The sequence below is a fragment of the Netta rufina genome, assembly GCF_964035555.1.
Source record: "Netta rufina genome assembly, chromosome: 1".
Classification (NCBI taxonomy): Eukaryota; Metazoa; Chordata; class Aves; order Anseriformes; family Anatidae; genus Netta; species Netta rufina.
This window is the reverse complement of record NC_140123.1, coordinates 31,483,680-31,501,561: the sequence shown is the minus strand read 5'-3', so window position 1 is coordinate 31,501,561 and position 17,882 is coordinate 31,483,680. Positions and strand designations below refer to the sequence as shown.

The 17,882-nt window shown below is 39.7% G+C and overlaps 1 protein-coding gene across 1 annotated transcript in view; it reads right to left on the bottom strand.

Moving 5' to 3' along the window:
- Positions 1–17,882, bottom strand: part of EPSTI1 (epithelial stromal interaction 1) — a gene marked incomplete at both ends in the record, with an annotated part of 43,432 nt that overhangs the window by 14,305 nt on the left and 11,245 nt on the right. Inside the window, 4 exons of the mRNA XM_084284930.1 lie at positions 5,711–5,784; positions 11,522–11,605; positions 12,228–12,301; positions 16,747–16,830. Coding sequence (XP_084141056.1) covers positions 5,711–5,784; positions 11,522–11,605; positions 12,228–12,301; positions 16,747–16,830 — 316 coding nt within the window. The remainder of the gene's footprint in view (positions 1–5,710; positions 5,785–11,521; positions 11,606–12,227; positions 12,302–16,746; positions 16,831–17,882) is intronic.

Sequence of the window (17,882 nt, the reverse complement as noted above, 5' to 3'; positions counted from 1 at the left end):
CGGGAGGTGCATTCTTACTACAGGCCTAAAATTAGCTAGGTTAGGCCAGGTCCAGACAACCAACAGACTGAATAGAAGAAAACTTGGAGGTCTAAACCCTTCTCTTGCTCCTTCCTCAGCTACAGCTTTGCCTTGTGCACTACAACTCAGTCACGCATCTGCTATGACCAACAAACCAGACTGGCTGGAGCTAGGGTGATTGCTGCTCCTCTGTCTCATGGCCTTACAAGGGCCATCAAAATCAAAAGTTAAAATAGCAGAAATTCCAGAAGCTGGCCCAAAGGTAGATGAGATGACTGCCCATTTATGCAGCTTTCCCATGGCTTCCATGTCAGGAGATAAAGACTCCAAGCAGAGCTGTAGTTGGGATTTTTGCAGATGAAAATAATTTGCTTAAGTGTGAATGAAGTTAGAGGCCGAAACCAAGATCTGTGAAAACAAATTCTACCAAATGCACATACTCCAAAATTAAGCCATTAAGAAAGTTATTTTTAAGAAAAACACCTCCATCTGTTGCCAACAAGCATGCCCTCAGCTCTACATGGATTCTCGTTCTTTACCTCAACTCTAACCCACACACAGAGGACAGAATCCACTTCAGTGTAAGAAGAAAATAACAAACATTAATAGTGTGCAAAGTTGTCAGCATGAACTTATAGTTTTTTTTTGTTTTGTTTTGTTTTGTTTTTTTTGGTGAGTACATGCGTGGAGATTCATCTTTTGCTGGAATTTATAAGCCGTAAGACTACAGAGTTGAATAACTAACCCATTAAGTTCCTGTGTGATGTAGATGGCTCTTCCCCAATGCACTTTCCTGGGAAGAAAAGCTATATTCTGGTTATGTAGTTTACTTGCTTCATGCAGTATTCACAGACTTCACTGGGAGTAATGCACAAGCATGCCAAGGAGGACTTGCACAAATCTAATAATAGTGATCAAAATGGTGCTGTCCTTGGCTGGTAGCCATTCTTGCCTGCAAGTCTTTGAGCATGAGGTCTAGGGAATAAGAACAAAAAATGTGGCAATTGTTCATTTTAGGTATAAGGCTTGAAGAAAGTAGAAAAATAGTAATAAAAAATAGGAACTTTCTCAGCAGAATTATTTTCATCACTTCCCACTCACACACAAAACTATTTTTTTTGTGTCAACCCACTTCCTTTTTTTGTTTTCCTGACAGAATGAAATAATGCTACTGAGCTATTTTTTCCTCCCACCGACTCATCCAATAATCTTGGAAGTTATTTTAGACATCAAGTTTCATTTATTATCTGAAGCAATAAGCATAAATCCAGTTTTAAGGAAAATGCAGTTTTGTATAAGTCTATTGCATAGATCTTCCATTCTGTGTGCTCCATCTGCATGTGCAATCTGCTTCTATATTTTCAGCCAGCTTGCATGGGCAGATTAATGCATACAATTAGAAAGCAACCTCACAGGCGTTCAATAAACTGCCTTCATTATTACACTCAAGAGAGTCCCTTTGGATGTCTATAAAAGCCTAGTTTTCTGCCTGTTAGCTAAATAATTGACAACGCTTAAAATAATCAGGAGCAAATGAACAAAATGAAGACCATTGTGGTGAAAAGAAGCAAACAAAAGATTCTCAAGGCTGAAAACCTTTTTGTGTGAGCCCTCTCACTCTCTTTAGCAACCTACATTGAAAGTCTGGTCAGGTTTACATTTGCACTTCTGTGGGGAAAATTTGTTACCAGCCTGCTGTTTGAACCACACATCACAGAGGACTGAAAACTGGCAAGGACGCGAGTATTTATCCTGTAAAAATAGATAAATAAATAAAAATTCTGGTTTGATTCAGGTTTTATTTTCTTGCATTTTATGACTTTTGAGAAAACTGCTTTGGCAGGCAAGCATATATCAGCTTGGTTTGGTGAAGCTCCTGTTCTGTGTTTGGAATATGCACTCAGAGGCACTCTGGCAAATTGTGTTTCCAGTTCCAAATTCTGTGCTGAATATATCAAGCACACACATGTACCAGAGTGCAACAGTGCCAGGAATTTTTACAGGAGTGCAACCTTCACAAAAAAAGTGACATGCATGTATAAAGGCAAGGGTGAAGTTGTACCACTGCCGTCATGTGCTATTAAAAAGAAACCCTATGTGTAGACTGCTTTTCCCATTACATAAATTGGTAGATGGCTATTAGAAATGCAGTGGACTACATCCAACGCTACAGTTTCTGGGAAGTCAAATTCAAATTAAGTGAAAGCACCTTATCAGAGAGCTGGGCTAAAACCTTGTGGAAAGATAGCCTACAGTTCAGGCTCAGATGCACACAGCTTACACAGAGCATTCATGCAAGCCACAGAGAAAAGCAAGTCACGAGCTGTCTATCCCTTACTGTTGTTTAAATGACAAATTTTGTGTCCTAACTAAAGAGGGACATTCTGAAAAGTCCTGGGCCAACCATCTAACCTCTTCTTCATTCCCATTTGTAACATTACACTCAGTCCTTTCCTCACAAGGATTAGGTAATTGCAAAGCATGGACTACACATTTATTATCTTTTAATGCAATCTGACAGAAATACAGCCTCTACCACAGGCCATCAATGTAAAATGCATCCAAGACACCATTACTCAGAAGAAAGGGCTCCATTTCCCATATAAGTAGCTTTCAGTAGGGAAGCGTGCACATACTCTTTATTTTCTAGATCTGGTATCTGCAGAGGCAGAGCCACAGCAATGCTATCACCAATAAATCCCTCAGGTGTTAGCACCAACCACAGCAATCCTGTCATGAAGCAATTCCTTCAGCCCAAAGTCTGCTCCTGAATGTTTTTTGGACTTTTTATACAAAGCTACTTTAGGACATACCTTGTGAGTTTTACTCAGTTCAGTCGCCTGGACTTTCAGATAGAGCCTTCATCCAGCTGTTCCCTCAAAAGACTCGCAGCCTTTTCCCCAACACTCTGCATGCATGCCTAGACCTCATTCTTGCAAGAAAACAACTCAACCTTAGAAAACAACTCAACTCTTACTCAAACAACTGTGATAACACATGCAGTTGACTTTTAAGGGCCAGCTCCACAGAAAGACACTAGCAAAGGTTTCAGGAGATAGGAAATACCTGCAGTCTGCAGGCAGAGGACAAGGCAGCAGGCAATTTTTCTTTTTGGCATTTGCTTATTTCATGTATACACCCTTTGAAAAGGGATTTCACTGAGAAGTTCGTGTTTTTAATAGTGACAGGAATTTAATCAGAACAAGGAACTTCTGGGCAGTATTATGCTTTATTTGCAGAGCATGCTAATGACACGAGAACCATATGTGCCTTTCCATATCAAATACAATCAGCATTTCATACCAGAGAGGTATTCATCGGGCTGTACCCTGTGGAGAAAGATACAGCTGATGGTGGTGATCAATTTAAAAGGTTTCCCAGCTAATGAGACCATTGGTAGGCATTGATCTCCCCAGGAAAACACTGATGTTGCAGCTAGAGATGCTTGCAGAAGACAGACTAACAAGGCAGCTTATTTTTTGAAATGGCTCTGCAGACATGGCTTTGCAGAGGTCACTGCTTTATATGCAGTGCATGACCTCTCCCGAGCAGGGAAGGAAATCAAAATATTCTAGCACAGACAGTAAGGAAAGGGGCACAACCTCATATTTGTTCTCTTTGCCACTCGACAAAGGCTCTTAGATGATGGAAGTAATGAGTCACTCATTTTTGCATAGTGCACAAAAGCACACAACTGCTTTAAATACCAAGCACTTTTCTAATAAATAGCAGTGCATCAGTGGAGTTACTTGGAAAGATCTGAAGTGTCACACAACATCTTCGCATTACTATGGGATGGTGTGCTCCGAAACACCAATGTGTCTTACCAATGACTTCAACATCTGGTAGTAAATCCATTACTGCTCAAGTCCTCCCTTCCTCTTCCCATCAGGGGATTTCATTGTACCAGGGAAGGCAGTAATGTTATTTTGTACAATATGAAATTTTTTCGGTTAACCAAAATTGCATTCGCTGTAGGTAGGCTTTCAGCTCACCTCTTTCAGTATCTTCAGGACTCTCCTGGTATATGTTTAATAAACAGTATATACAAATAATCTTTTGACAGCTAGACATCTCTGCTGCAATGGAGCTCAACAGTCCACCTTTAATTTCAGTCATGTCAGTCAGTTTGGTTTCCTGGGATGACTCCAGCTGAACACTCACAATGCTCTCTTAAATCAGTGGACAGAGTGGCTGCCAGCCAGTCTCCTCTCAGTGCTCAGCCAGCCTGAGCCCCTGCTACACCTGGGGACAGACTGACTGCCCACATAAAGGTGTTCCAGAGCATTTGGGATTGCTTTTGACATGACCAAGCTTACTTTTAACAGAAAAAGCACTAACCAGCAGAATTCCTTTCACCCTAAGGGGAAAAAAAAATAAATGAGGAGATGAGGGGAAAGGAGAGATGTGTCTCCATTCATGACTAAATAAAACTTAAGACAAAAAAAATAAAAAACAGAATTAAAAAAAAAAAACACAAAAACAAAACAAAACAAAAAAAACAGGAAGGTAAGGACCCTCACAATGCCCACAGGAAAAAGCAAGTCCCATAACTAAGGACCCCATTCTGAAAAGATTTCATGAGGCTGTTTCAGGGTAGGCTCAAAGAGCATGAATGTATCTCTCAGCAAAAGGCAGAGATATAAACATTTTGCAGGGTCTTCAGAAATCCTGAGGAATCAGGGTATGCTGAGGGGAAATCCATGCTGGGACAAGCAGAGGACAAACTGCAGGCAAAATGCCAATACATAGAGATGAACATTAGCAATATATTTTAGGAAAGAGCTGTACCTAAAGCTAAACAGGAAGAAATAAAAGAAAAATGTCAAGAAAGGCTGAGATCAGTGAGAAATCTCTAAAATGTCTATAGATTAGAGAACATAGTCTGGGCAAATGATGAAGGAAGTGGAGCTTCTAGCATGGGACAAAACTGACTTCTCCAAAGGTCACGGAGGAAGAAAGACCAATCAATCATGCTAGAAACACAGGTGAGTAATTTCAAGAGTCAAAGATAAAAAAAGGTAAAGGTGACTGAACAGCACTGTGTGTTAATTATGTGATAGTATTAGTTTGGATCAGTTAAAAATAAATAAATAGGGTAGAGTGAATTAGCAAGGCAGGAACTTCATTGCCAATGGAATTAATTATGTCAGGACTTAAGCCCTATCTAAATCTGATATTAAAGAGAGATTATTGGGAAACAGGTCTTCACTGCAGATCTCTACATCTAAGCTGTAGAACTGTAGTGAATGTAGAGTCCTCATTTTTTTTTCCATGTGGGTTAGATTTCTTTACTATTCACTAAAATAAATGGGTGGAGATGTAATTTAGATACTGCTTTGATAATTAGTCTTGGATTGAATGATCACATATTGATTCAGTTAGAGAAAGAAAGCACAAAGTCAGTCTATAACTCACAGTTTTTGCTTCAAAGTGTATGCTTTGAGAAGCTAAGAGAAATCTACTGAACCAAAGAGCTCACAGGATAAGATATGGAGGAGGCTTGGAATATATCAAGTCAAAAAAAAAAAGTGAGAACAACAACAGAAGCCAAACCCTTCCTGATCCCCAGACCAGCCAAAAGAAAAACCGTCCAACCAAGCAAACAAACAAGAAAGCTCAACCCCCCCAAAACCAGAAGGACAAGAAAATGAGGTCATTTAAATAGTAAGTTTCAAATCTTACTCACTAATATTGATCTTCAAGGAACATCTCTCTTCTTTGCATTTCTTGTTGCCTTTTTTTAACTTCAAGTCTCTCTGCCTACAACATTAAAAACAGGAAAACATACTTGAGATTTCTAGTCAGCAAGAAAAAAAATATTGATTATTTCAATTCAAGCAGTTCTGTATTCTAGTTCTCAAAACAACAATAGCAGTAGGTGGGTGCACAAGTGACCCCATCCCCAATTTTATAGTATTCAAGCATGACCAGACAAACAGCTCCTACTAAACTCATCAAGAAACTAGTCTGAAAATAACACCATGCTCCTGGCTGATATGTGTACCCTCATAAGGGGCCTTGTGAACCTTAATGACTCTCACACCACTGTTAGGACCACCTCTCCTAACATCTGGTGCAACACGTTCTAGTAAGAAGGTAGAGGATGAGAACCAGAGCACAAAAGCCAGTCATAGCCCTGTAACACTGAAAGGACAATGATTCAAGAAGATGGACCTGTGGCCTTCAGGAGCATCAGGTACTGGTCAGTTTGGATAAATGTTAAGGCTGATGAGGATGTGAGACATTTAGGCTCATCCAGTGTTATCCATTTATGCTTATCCAACTCTACCTCAGATACTATGTCCAGTGCAAGAGTCAACCAAAGTCTCAACACACAAAAAAGAAACATAAAACTCATGGGCAAATCTGGATACCACAGAAGCGATCAGGTCCTTTAACATAAAATTGCACAATTTCCAGTGGAAGGGTAGTCTGAGCTACCCCATCCCTCAAACTGAAGCAGAATAAAATGTTAAAATAGAGCAGAAGCTAGAGAACTTTCTGCAGCAGCAATATGTAGCTCAAGCTAAATTCCAGTCAAAAGGAGGCCAGCCAATTTTTTTTTTTTTGACACACAGGCTGTAAGTAGGTCCAGTGGGAAGAGCAGTCAAAAGGCAGTTCAGTGTATTAAAAGCAACAAATCAGAAGTGCCAAACCGTGATTTCAGCCCTGCTGTATTTTGAGCACAAGGCTCCCACTCTGAGGTTGGTGGGGGGATGCTGCAAGGAGAGCGCCTATCTGAGGCTCAGAACAGCTAGCACCACATTGAGCAAGCAGGCACTGCCACCTCCGACTGCCACTCTGCTCACCTCCCACCTTCAGATGAAAAAAAAAGCAATTGTTTCGTAACCCAGCAACCAGACCTTGCTCTAAACAAAGTGCCCTGGAAATTTCAGAAAATACCTTAAAGAAATGAGAAAGGGACTGTAGCTGGGAATGGCCCGTTTGGGCAGAGCCCCAAACGAGAGATGACACTGGGACCTGGGTGGAGGTGTTGTGCAAGACCAGGTAGAAAAGTGTGTATGTGTGTGTCAGGGGATGTAAGGAAGAAAATTGATGTTAGGAATATGACTGTAACTCCCCCACCCCATCATTTTCTTTCTGTAGTACAATCAATAGCATTTCAGAAAAATTGCAATTTACTGCCAGTCACTCGATTACTTTGCCTTCAGTGATTTCAGGGTGGGCATTTTTTAATTGGATAAAGAATGACTGTCTGGAAGAGATTTGCCTAACAAGTGCAAATTCCTTCTCAGCATGTGTTGGATTAAGAAAAAAAATCCTGTCAGATGTATGCAGACAGGAAAAGAGCCACTGTGTTGTGTAACAATGATATAAACTGTTGAAAGACAAATGACTTAGAGGTTGTTATTTGGAAAAAGGCAATGGGAAATTAAACAAAAGAACAAAGACAAATCTCTGAATAAGGTGTCCTGTTGCTCAGGCAGTTGGGATGTCGAGACAGTAGTAGAATGTATGAAGTACTGACATAACTAAAAGAAAACTCAAATTAAAGTAAGGCATATCACCCCACAATATGAGTAAATTTTGACTGCTTAAAGAATAGCTTATTTGCTCCTATCCCATCCATCCAGAGACTGATGATTTTTTAGGCAGAAGACTCCCATCCATCTGTGCAGCTTAACAATTTACAAGGGAAGAAAGGAAAGACAAAGAATCCGATGGCATCTACTGTTGGCAAAGGTGATGCTGATACCCTCATGGCATCAGTGAGTTCCCAGACTTTTCACAATCACTGTTCAACAATGAAATCTGGTGCCTTCACCTCTGAAAGACAGTTTGAAATGGGACCATCTTGCAGGCCTTCTTTAAGTTCAAATCCAAATCCCGCTGGAGTTGCCCTGCTCTATCTCCGAGATAGGACAACACAGTAATAAATATAATCCTTCAGTATCATATCCACTAGATAAAAAAGAAGGAAATATCCTCCAGCCGTTCTCCCACCAGGAGGCTGCCTGAAGAAAATCCCGGCATATTCAAATTACTTACTTGTGGCTGGTGCAACTGGTTCCTATTTCGGAAGTTTACTCTGAGACCCTTGCTTAGGATGCATACAAATGATGGGAAACGGGACTCAGACATTCTCTAACTAATGACAATCTATCAGTAGACATTGCCAGAGCACTTCACATTTGGCATGGTCTTCAAAAACAAAGCCAAACGTGGAACAGCTGTGATATTGAAGGTAAACATGTTGAAAAGCATTAGCAGAAGGTCTGTAAAGTGCCTGGTCTTAACAAATTCCTGAAAAAGGCCATTTGTGATGATTAACACAGTCAAATTAAAGAGCACATGATTTGATAAAGAATAAAATAAAATTACAGTTTGTTCTAAACAGGACAGTTTCTAAAGATGGCAGGATCGTTACTATGCAATGTAAGAGTAGAAGTGAGAAAGTGGCATTCAGTAAAATTACACTCAGCCTTTTTACTTCAAATCTTCTAACCTTTTCATATTTAGTCAACATTTAGAATATACACAGGAAAGGCTAAAGGCAGGATAACAGGAACAGAGGCTGAATGACAGGAAACAGAAACATGCAGCACACTGAAGTTACGCTATTTGGTATACAGAAAGCTTAAAAATCAAGAAGCCAAATATCAGCCACTTGTTTATTTTCTTGGGAATTTTGACAGTCCTTTCATCCAAAAGACTCAAAGTAAGTTATAGCTCAGTCTGGTCAAAATCTGTCATGTGAAAACTGTACAAAAGACACCAAGCTGCAGATGCCTGCTACTAATGAGCAAATAACAACACTGCTTCTCCCGTACTCCCACACTGTCTGCAGATCAGACACATATCTCAGCACTAGGGAGAAATACAGAAATAGGAATTCCCTTGCTAACATTACAAAATCTCTCCAAAATTATTTCTGTGAGCACTCAGAGCTCACTAGCTTAAGCGAAAGGAAAAGACGAACTCATGCAACCCTGGGTTACCCCATGAACAACTCAAAGCAGTCCCAGGATGATATGGCTGACATTGAGCAAAAGTAATCCCAAATCCCTGCTCAATGCTACACACAGAGACTGGTCTTGTGGTATATAGAATGGTGGGGGAAGGATCCCCCTTCTTTTCTTTGGCAGCTGGAGAGAGACAAGGTTGATGCCAAGAGTGTTGCTATTCCAGCATCTACCCTCATGGTTAATTAAAGAACAACAGAGACAGGCAGGTGGACTCATACACGTGGTCACACAGACCTTCCACATTTGGGTACAGCTTAGGCAAATACCCATTTTTCTCTTGGTCACAAAGATAAAGGAAGAGTGGATGTTGCTTTTCTGTGAAAAAACTAGTATTTATTTATTGACATAAACAGCTCCTAGGTTCACAGGCAGCATTGGGTTACAGCACATCGTCCTGAGAGTCACGGGAGAACTGAGCTGAGCACCAGCACCTGATCTTGTCATGACACATTAGTCTGTAGGGCTTCACCATTCAAGTTTGTTGGCAGAGTAGCTCTCCAACTGTGGAAGTTTCAGGGTCCCTGACAATAAAGGCAGATAGCCTTTCAGACCATCAGTTTGTTTTGTTGTCATTGTTGAATTAATTATAACCTTGAGCAAAAGAAGGACTGCCCAGGAAGAAGGCGGCTTGTGAATTTGCAGAAAGACTTTCTCTCAGCCAATGCCCTTTGGTTCAGTGGTCTACAAATCTATGACTTAAAAAAAAAAAAAAAAAAAAAAAAAAAAGTTTTAGCCTGTATTAGCCCCCTGTGTTAGCCTATAGTACCAGTACATAAAGCACTAGATCTTTAGGATCCCCTTTCTGTCATGTCTAGCTCTCTGGGTGAGAGATAATCTGGGTGAGATATGCAAATCAACATCTTTCAGTGGCTTTCTAGCATGCTTTTCTTAACCACAGAGTTGCCTTTTTAATATACTAATGTCTTCCAAGCAGAAATCTTCATCAGCTCAATTACTATTGTGGTAGACAACACAAATAAACAAATTCAGATTAAGAGTTCTCCTTCATGCTTCTCAGTTTTGTTTGCTTGCTTTGTGGGTGTAGGTTTATTTATTCAAATTAAACAGTTTGTTTGGCGAAGATGTTCACCATGATGTTGCACTCTTCTTTAGAAGAAACTGATAGTTACAGTTTTATTATCTACAACACCTATAAAGATTTTATAATCTGTCGGTGTGAAGGTAAGGAAATTAAAGAGCATGAAAACAAAACCAATATATCAATATATTTTCTAGGTGTAACTAGAAGTTATTGCAGTCTTGCAACAACTTCTTGTCCAATGCCCATGGGCAAAAAACATATATTTAATAGCTGAATAAAATATAATTAATCTCCTTTCTACCATTGCTATCATCACTGCTTCTGGAGCTATACATGAGCTGGTAACTGTTAAAAACATTTCAGATGGTACTATTTATTGTCCCTGCGAGTTATTGTGTATGGGCTTTTTCACAAAGATTAATGCTAACCACTAAAAGACGGGGAACAGACTAAGCTTCATCTAGAGGCAATTAAGGCTATTTTTGTTTATGCATCTCCTTGTATGCAATCCAGTAGCGATGATTTGGGAATTAACTCAGCTTTCAGCTTCTGCACAGAAGATCATTTTTATTGTTATGGAGACAAAACTTGCAAACCTGAAATCTCCCTTTCCCTCATTACTATCATAAACATCAGCATCATGCTCCCCCTCCTCTTTTTGTTTTGTTTTGTTTTGTTTAAAAATGGTACATTCTCAACCAAGTGCTACTTTGTCTCCACCAAGGAGAAATGAATGAATTTTTACAAAGGTTTATAAAGCACACAGTATGAGAAAATGCTTTGTGGGAATAACTAACTGAAAGAGACAAACACTTGCAAAATAAAACTGACGATTTGAAAGTGAGCTGTTGCTGGTGTCAATATATGGATATATGGTTAAAACTAGAAGGAAAAGAGAAATTACATTTAAGCTATGCACCTGAGTGTGCAAGCCATAGAGGGGTTGAAGAAGCATTAGGAATTCAGGGGGCAGTCAGCACAATGCAGTTAGACTATAATGACCTTTTCATGTTTGGATGCCTTTTCCACCATGACAGGCTGGGTTTTCTTTTGTTCTTTCTGTGTGTACAGCAAGCAGCTATGGATTTCTATAGTCTTTGTGCCACTTGCCACAATCGGATCTTACAGAGAAAGCTCATGCCAAAGTGAACTGTATAAGCTGTATCACTAGTCACAACATTTGCCCCTACCCTAGTGTTATTCCTTTCTCTCTACTAACTCTCCAGGTTGCATGCAAACACAAAGCTAGTTTCTGAAGAACCAAAGGAAGGTACAAACCCCAAAGAAAACCAGGCTAGATATTCTTCAGTGAGCTACTATGAGAAGGAGGACCGGATTTCCTGTTTCCCTGATGTTATCCAGGACTACCATTTCATTTAATGAGCCTGTTTCACATAGTTCAGCAAAATCAAGCATCAAGAAATAAACTTTGCTATTTGGTTCTGAATCTACGGTAACCATGTTTTACCTTTTCTCTCTGAATTGCTTTCTTTTTCAGGATTTCAGCTTCTTCAGCTGCTTTTTTTGCTTTCATGTATTCTTCTCTCTTGTGCTGTATGAAATTAAAATTAAAAAATATTTTCCATATGTACATAAAAAGAACACATAAGGTAACATGACTCTTGTACAATGTCTTTCAAAACTGGAGTGTATTTGATGAAAGTTTCCAGATTTTTTCTTAGAGACATTGAATAAAGCAGGCTGTGTAACTGCTGCTCCAATATTGGCTTTGGAAAGGCTGAGAAATCTGTGACTGATGAATGGGCATCCATGCAAGGAATCACACAGATGATTGATAACTTAAAAGCATTTATACCTTTCATAACAGGAACAACACATCTACTACCTAGCACTGGATGGGGGTGGTATGTTGATCAATTAGTGAAACAGTAGGCAGCACGCTGGAAGATACAGCAAGGCTTATAAGTGTCTTTACAACTGTACTGGTTATCATTTTAGATATGATCTGTGATACTGTTTGATACATATTCATGGGCAGATTTCTCATTTTCTTTGGTGAAGATCATTTGTTTCTAGTTTTCTGCTGTTTCCTTCAGGTTTCATGAAATTCTTTTGTTGAGCAGCTGTGAGTTCATTTTATAGCCATATGAAACACTTCATGAAAAGCCTTTTTTGGATTCCTGATATAAACAAACAAATTTATTCTTCCTGACCTTTTGTTGGTATTTAGATTGCACGAGCATCATTTGCTGTTTTTGTCTTGCTTCAGCCTCTGATTCCTTTCCACCTTAAAAAAAAAAAAAAAAAGTATAAATTGCATTTTGCATGAGCATTTAAAGTTAAAATGCCAGTCATTTCTGAACAGAGCAATATAACAAATTGAATGTATGCATCTACAGAAAATTTTTCATAATTACAGTAGCTGTCTGACATTAAAGAGAATGGGCAGGAGACCTTTTTGATCATTTTATCCATCCGTCAAAAGCACTAGCTTATTATTTGCAGAGCATCCACTGTATCATCCACTCTACCAGCAAATATATCCTACTGTATATGATCAGTTTACTGAGGACCTATTCCATTTTCAGAAGATCAGTCATGCTTTGCAGATGAGTCTTGATTTTCAGATCTAGCTCACCCTACCTTTGCTCAGTTTATCATGCACACATATTGAATCAAAAACTTTACTGGCCAAGAGTTTCTCTTTTATCAAGTTTAGGAGCCTGGAGTTTCTACCAGCTGTAATGGGATGCTATCATTTGAGGATCTTCTTAGCAATATCATGAGGCTTGAGGAAGGATCTCCTTTCTGAAATGGAAATCAAAACCTTTTCCACAGACCTCATATTCATATCCAGCTAGCAGAAGGTGTCCTTTCCAGAGGCAAAGACTCTCTACTGAGACCATCTAGACCTCTGGCCGTGATGTTCAGGCTTCAAACAAAAAAGTAAAAAAAAATAAAAAAAAAATAAAAAAAAAAGAAAGCAGAACAAATAGAAAGTGCTAGTAGCAACCAAGGGATGGGAAGGAATGCTTTTGATTCAATTATTCTGCTCTATTATATTCTGAAGTATTTTCTTGCTGTAGGAAACTCAATAATTTATTCCCTTGGTTGTTGGAAACAAGCAAACAAACAGTAAAAACAACAGCAGTCCCCACTCCATTCTGAGGATGAAGGCTATATTTACACCTACTGATTTTCTGTGAAATTCCCCACTATATGACCATTACTTCAATATGATCAGGTGGACCAATCTGTGCTACCTGGGGTGCCTGAAATATAAGACAACCATGCTAGATCCTTTAGGATGGATCACCCTTGACTAAAAGTAGTGTTCTCCCCTTACTAATGGAAGACAGCCAATCTTTACGTGACTTTGTGAGGTTCAGCAAGTGGGAGATCAATTCCCTAAGCACAAAAACATTCTCATGCACACAAAAAGCTCTGTAGGATTGAGCACTCAAGAATGACTGGCCATGCAGGATACAAGCAACAAGCTTACAGTAGCAACAAGCATACAGCTGGCATCGTGAAGTCTGGGAAATAAAATTGCTACTAAACAACTTCTGAAACCTTCCAGATGCTTGGTATTTCTTTCTTTCTAACCTGCTGTTGTCAACATTTAACACACTTGTGTTCACTGTCTGTTTCTGCATGTATTGCTAGATATCAGATCTAAATAAGTATTTTACTTATCATTAATTGCCATTGCCTATAGCTTTTCAGAGAGGTTTAATTCCTTCAAGTTGGTTAGACTGTAATCTGTCAAATGTTTCACTAAAGTCAGGTTGTGTTATGATTCAAAGATCGAAGCTGAAATTCCTTTAAGTGGTATATTCTTTATTGCAGCGCTGGATGCACGGGTGATCTCTCCACCTATCGTGCATACCCAAAGCAAAAAGCAGTCTTGAATTTATACAATCAATCTATCAATATTCTACAAGCACCTATACATATGCATTACCTATCCCCGCCTTCCCTCGCTTCTCATGCTAATTAGCCTTTTGGCACCTTGCGCCTGCGTAGAGCCTTCCAAGAATTGTGGGCAGGGGTCTTTGGGACGTGGGCAGGGGTCTCTGGGAGGAAGACCCCGAGTCTTCCTCACAGTGTACTTTTCACCTTTGGTCAAGAATCTGCTGAATTGGCATGTTTCTTAATTGCGAGAGCTGGTTGTTGCCAATTCTTCCGTTTGTTGTATCTTTATAATGAATTCCAATGTCCAGTTTTGAGATTTATAGTCCTTACGTTTGTTTCTCTGTCCGTCTGCCGCTTCCTTATCATGAGTTTCAGTGTCTTGTTTCGAGATATACAGTCCATGTCTGGGGATTGTCCTTGCCTCCCCAATGCCTCCCCAATACCTCCTTAATCAGTTATGACTGGACAAATTTATACAGTATGATGGAAAAAAAGGCCATTGCATTTAACAGGCATGATTTTTTTTTCCTCCACTCATTGCTTATGGAGGAGGGTGGCACTTGCATCATTCATTGCTCTCATCCCTCCACGGTACCTGAAAGTTTGCCAGTCAAATACTGCAGAGTTGAAATCCAGAATACTTATTTCCCTATGGAAAGCACAAGTGTAAAGAAACTTCAAGAATTCTCTGGTGATTTGGACTAGATGGGTAGTCTCTTAAACTCATTCTGAGAAAATAACATTGGATACTTTTTTTACCTTAATGAGTACATACAGTTGTGAAATTAGAGATGCTAGATTTTTTTTCTCCCTCCTTGAGCTCTCTTCTGTTCCAAATTTGTTCCTCTGGGAATGCTAAGATCTAATAATCTTTGCACCTTTCCTCTTTGCAGAAACACTGAACATAGTGCATGTGTCTCGGTCTCCAGGGGTCTTTCTAAGTGGCAGCTAGATGGAGTCTGAAGAGTTCATATAACCTCCTTGAATTCTCTCAGAAGCTTTTTTTTTTTCTTTTTTTTTTCATCTTTTTTTTTTTTTCTTTATTTTTTTAAATTCACTTCTTTCCTTGGGAAGTTTTTAAATGCAGTGAGATCAGAGGGAAGTTAAGGCCCCCCACATCCACTGCAGGCTTCCCACCACGTCCCCAGCCACGCAGCCAGCCTGCACACTTCCTGAGCAGACACCACACACCAACTTTCTGTTTTTCAGATCTCACTTTCTTCAGCAATAAACTTTGTGATCCTCCTGGGGCACAAGCATATCTTCTAGGACTTCCTCACAGGTAGGAAGCAGCTAGTACACATGAACTCACCAAGACTACGTCTGGCCACACGACTGCATGTGGGAGGGGAAACACAAGGCCTGACACCAACTTGCAGAGGTAGGATCACCACTGCCAACAGCTGGGACTCAGGCTGGAACTGGAACCAGCATCACCTTGACTCCAGAAACAAATCTGGGCTAAAGACAGTTCAGATTTCTGAATCTGAAATCTCCCACCTGGTATCAATTTTTATGTGCACAAAGCCACCCCAGACTGATCTTGGGTAGCATGGCTTACCAGCTTCATTCCCAGGAGGTCAAGGCAGACAATAACCTGCAGTGTACACCCCCAAAACCCTTACAACAGCCAAAAGAAGGAAGAGGAGCTCTACATTTATAAAACTAATAAAGGCATCATTATAATCATTCATTTTGTCATAATGAATTTTGCCCCATTTCTACTAATGCAGGCCCTCAAGGTCATCCCACTTTGCTGCTCTATATCCTCATCATGTTCTATAAGAACGATGTTTTCAACTTTTGTCTTGTCAGCAAGTTTCATCAGCTTGCTCCTACCTTTTGTGCCAAAGACATTAAAGAAAGATATTAAAACAAGATAGGTCTGAAGACTGATACCTGAAAGCATTTCTAATAACCTTCTCCTTGCTGTAGCACAACCTGCAACCCTATTCTCTATAGAAAACTAACGGTGGGTTGTTGGCTTTTTTCTTTCAATTTCTAATTAAAACACACACAAAAAAAAAACAAACAACAACAACAACAAAAAAGCAAAACCTTAACTGTCCCAAAGCACTATAGTAAATGCTTTATAGTGGTTACAGTTGAAGAGATCTACTACAGTTCCTCTCACTTGTCTAGAAAAAAAAAAAGGTTGGTTATCTTATCAGACACATCAGCTCAATTCAGTGTGACCTAAGTTCATGCAGCTTTTTATTCCTGTTTTTCATTTACCTACCCTTGTAAATTTACCTTACCTTTTTATAAAACTGGTAATACAGAGCCTCATGCATGTGTAGCCTGCAAATGCCTGAAGCTTCAGGGATCACTTTTACCTCTTCAGGAGCCAGAAATCAGGGAAGTATGTGTACTGTCCCCTAAACCAGAGGAGTTTTTTTTTATGGATAACCAGAGGGTCTCCAACATACGCTGTCCACCTGCATGCTAATGCCATATGTGCAGCCCCTCTGACACATCAACCAATCAATATTACCAGCGGAAGGGCTCATCAACTTCTTTTTTCCCAAATGTAACTATAGATTTTCTACACTGATGTTGACAAATTTCTTGAGTGACATTCTGTGCTGTTTTGCTTCAGAAACATCTTCATTGTTATGACCATCAAAAAGCACAGAGCGCATACAGCAGGCTCGTGTCAGCCCTTGTTAACACCAAATCTCCTTAATAAGTAGTATAAGAGAAAAACAGTGAAAGATGTCTTATATCGTAAAGGGTATGTGAGCATATATAATATGTATTGCATAAAACAAAAAGTACGGATTTTCCAATTCATAATAGCTGATTTAAATGTCTTACCCAGTCTCTGTGGAATCAACTTAATTGGCCTTAGCCTGTGCTCTTCCTTCCAGCGCTCCAGCTCATCTAGCTCTTTCTTAGCAACTGAACAGGTGCAAAAAGAAACAAATATGTGGAAGTTAGAAGCCATCCTAAAAAGCACATAGTGTCTTTAGCTGCGTATAACAGTGAAGACTCATCTAGGAACAGACCCACTTTTTCTGAAGGCATGCAGACACCCCTGCAAGAGGTTACACAGTCACTGGAACAATCAGATGGAGAGGAAATATTTTTGTTAACTTAAAACCATATGGTAAGTACTTTTTTCCTCCTGACCCTGTTTCTTAAATAAAAACAAGAGGTATGCACAATTCAGCTTCAAATTTAGACACTTCACCATTTATGTCTGCAGATGAGCTGGGTGCCAAGCTCTCAGTGTATTCATTGGAAATCCAGTCAATGCAGCCAGAGGCATTGGGAGACTTGTGGAGCCAGCCCTATGCTCTAGGATGGCTGGTTGATTAAATTGTTCCCCAGATTTAACTGACAGAGAAAAAGGCAATTCATTTCATATCAAAGTCCACAAAATGCATGAGAAAATGAGCTGTGTTTTAAAGTAGTACCTCAGTTACTCATTTGTACTAAACACATGAACCGTATTATCTAATGCCAGGCTACAGCTAACAGATGCTAGCACCAGTTCTTCTCTAACATGATAAAGCCAGTCCATGGGCAGGTCTCTAAAGAGCCCCAAGACTGACACCAGCTTCTTATTTCAGCTTTAAAACAAGCCCTTAGGTTGGGATTGGATTCACTGAGGCCCCATTTCTGTGAATATTGAAAATGGAAGCACTCTGCACGCTTGAGACCTTGCACAAAGTCAAATAGACCTTTACTAAGGCAGCAGGACCTATCTTCTTAGAGGCAATCACCTATAAGATGACCTGCTTTTATTCCTCCTTCCAGAGGATTATGGTTTGGTTCAGGGAAAGTCCATTTTCTTTCAACCAAAGGAAATCCCACCCCATGATAGGCTGCTCATAGAGCATTTCAGCCAAACTCATGATGTTTGAGAAGAATTGTTTTAATTGCATTATTTACTTGAGGGCTCAAAACTTGAGGAGTGCTGACTGACATTCCCTCAGCTGTCATATTCT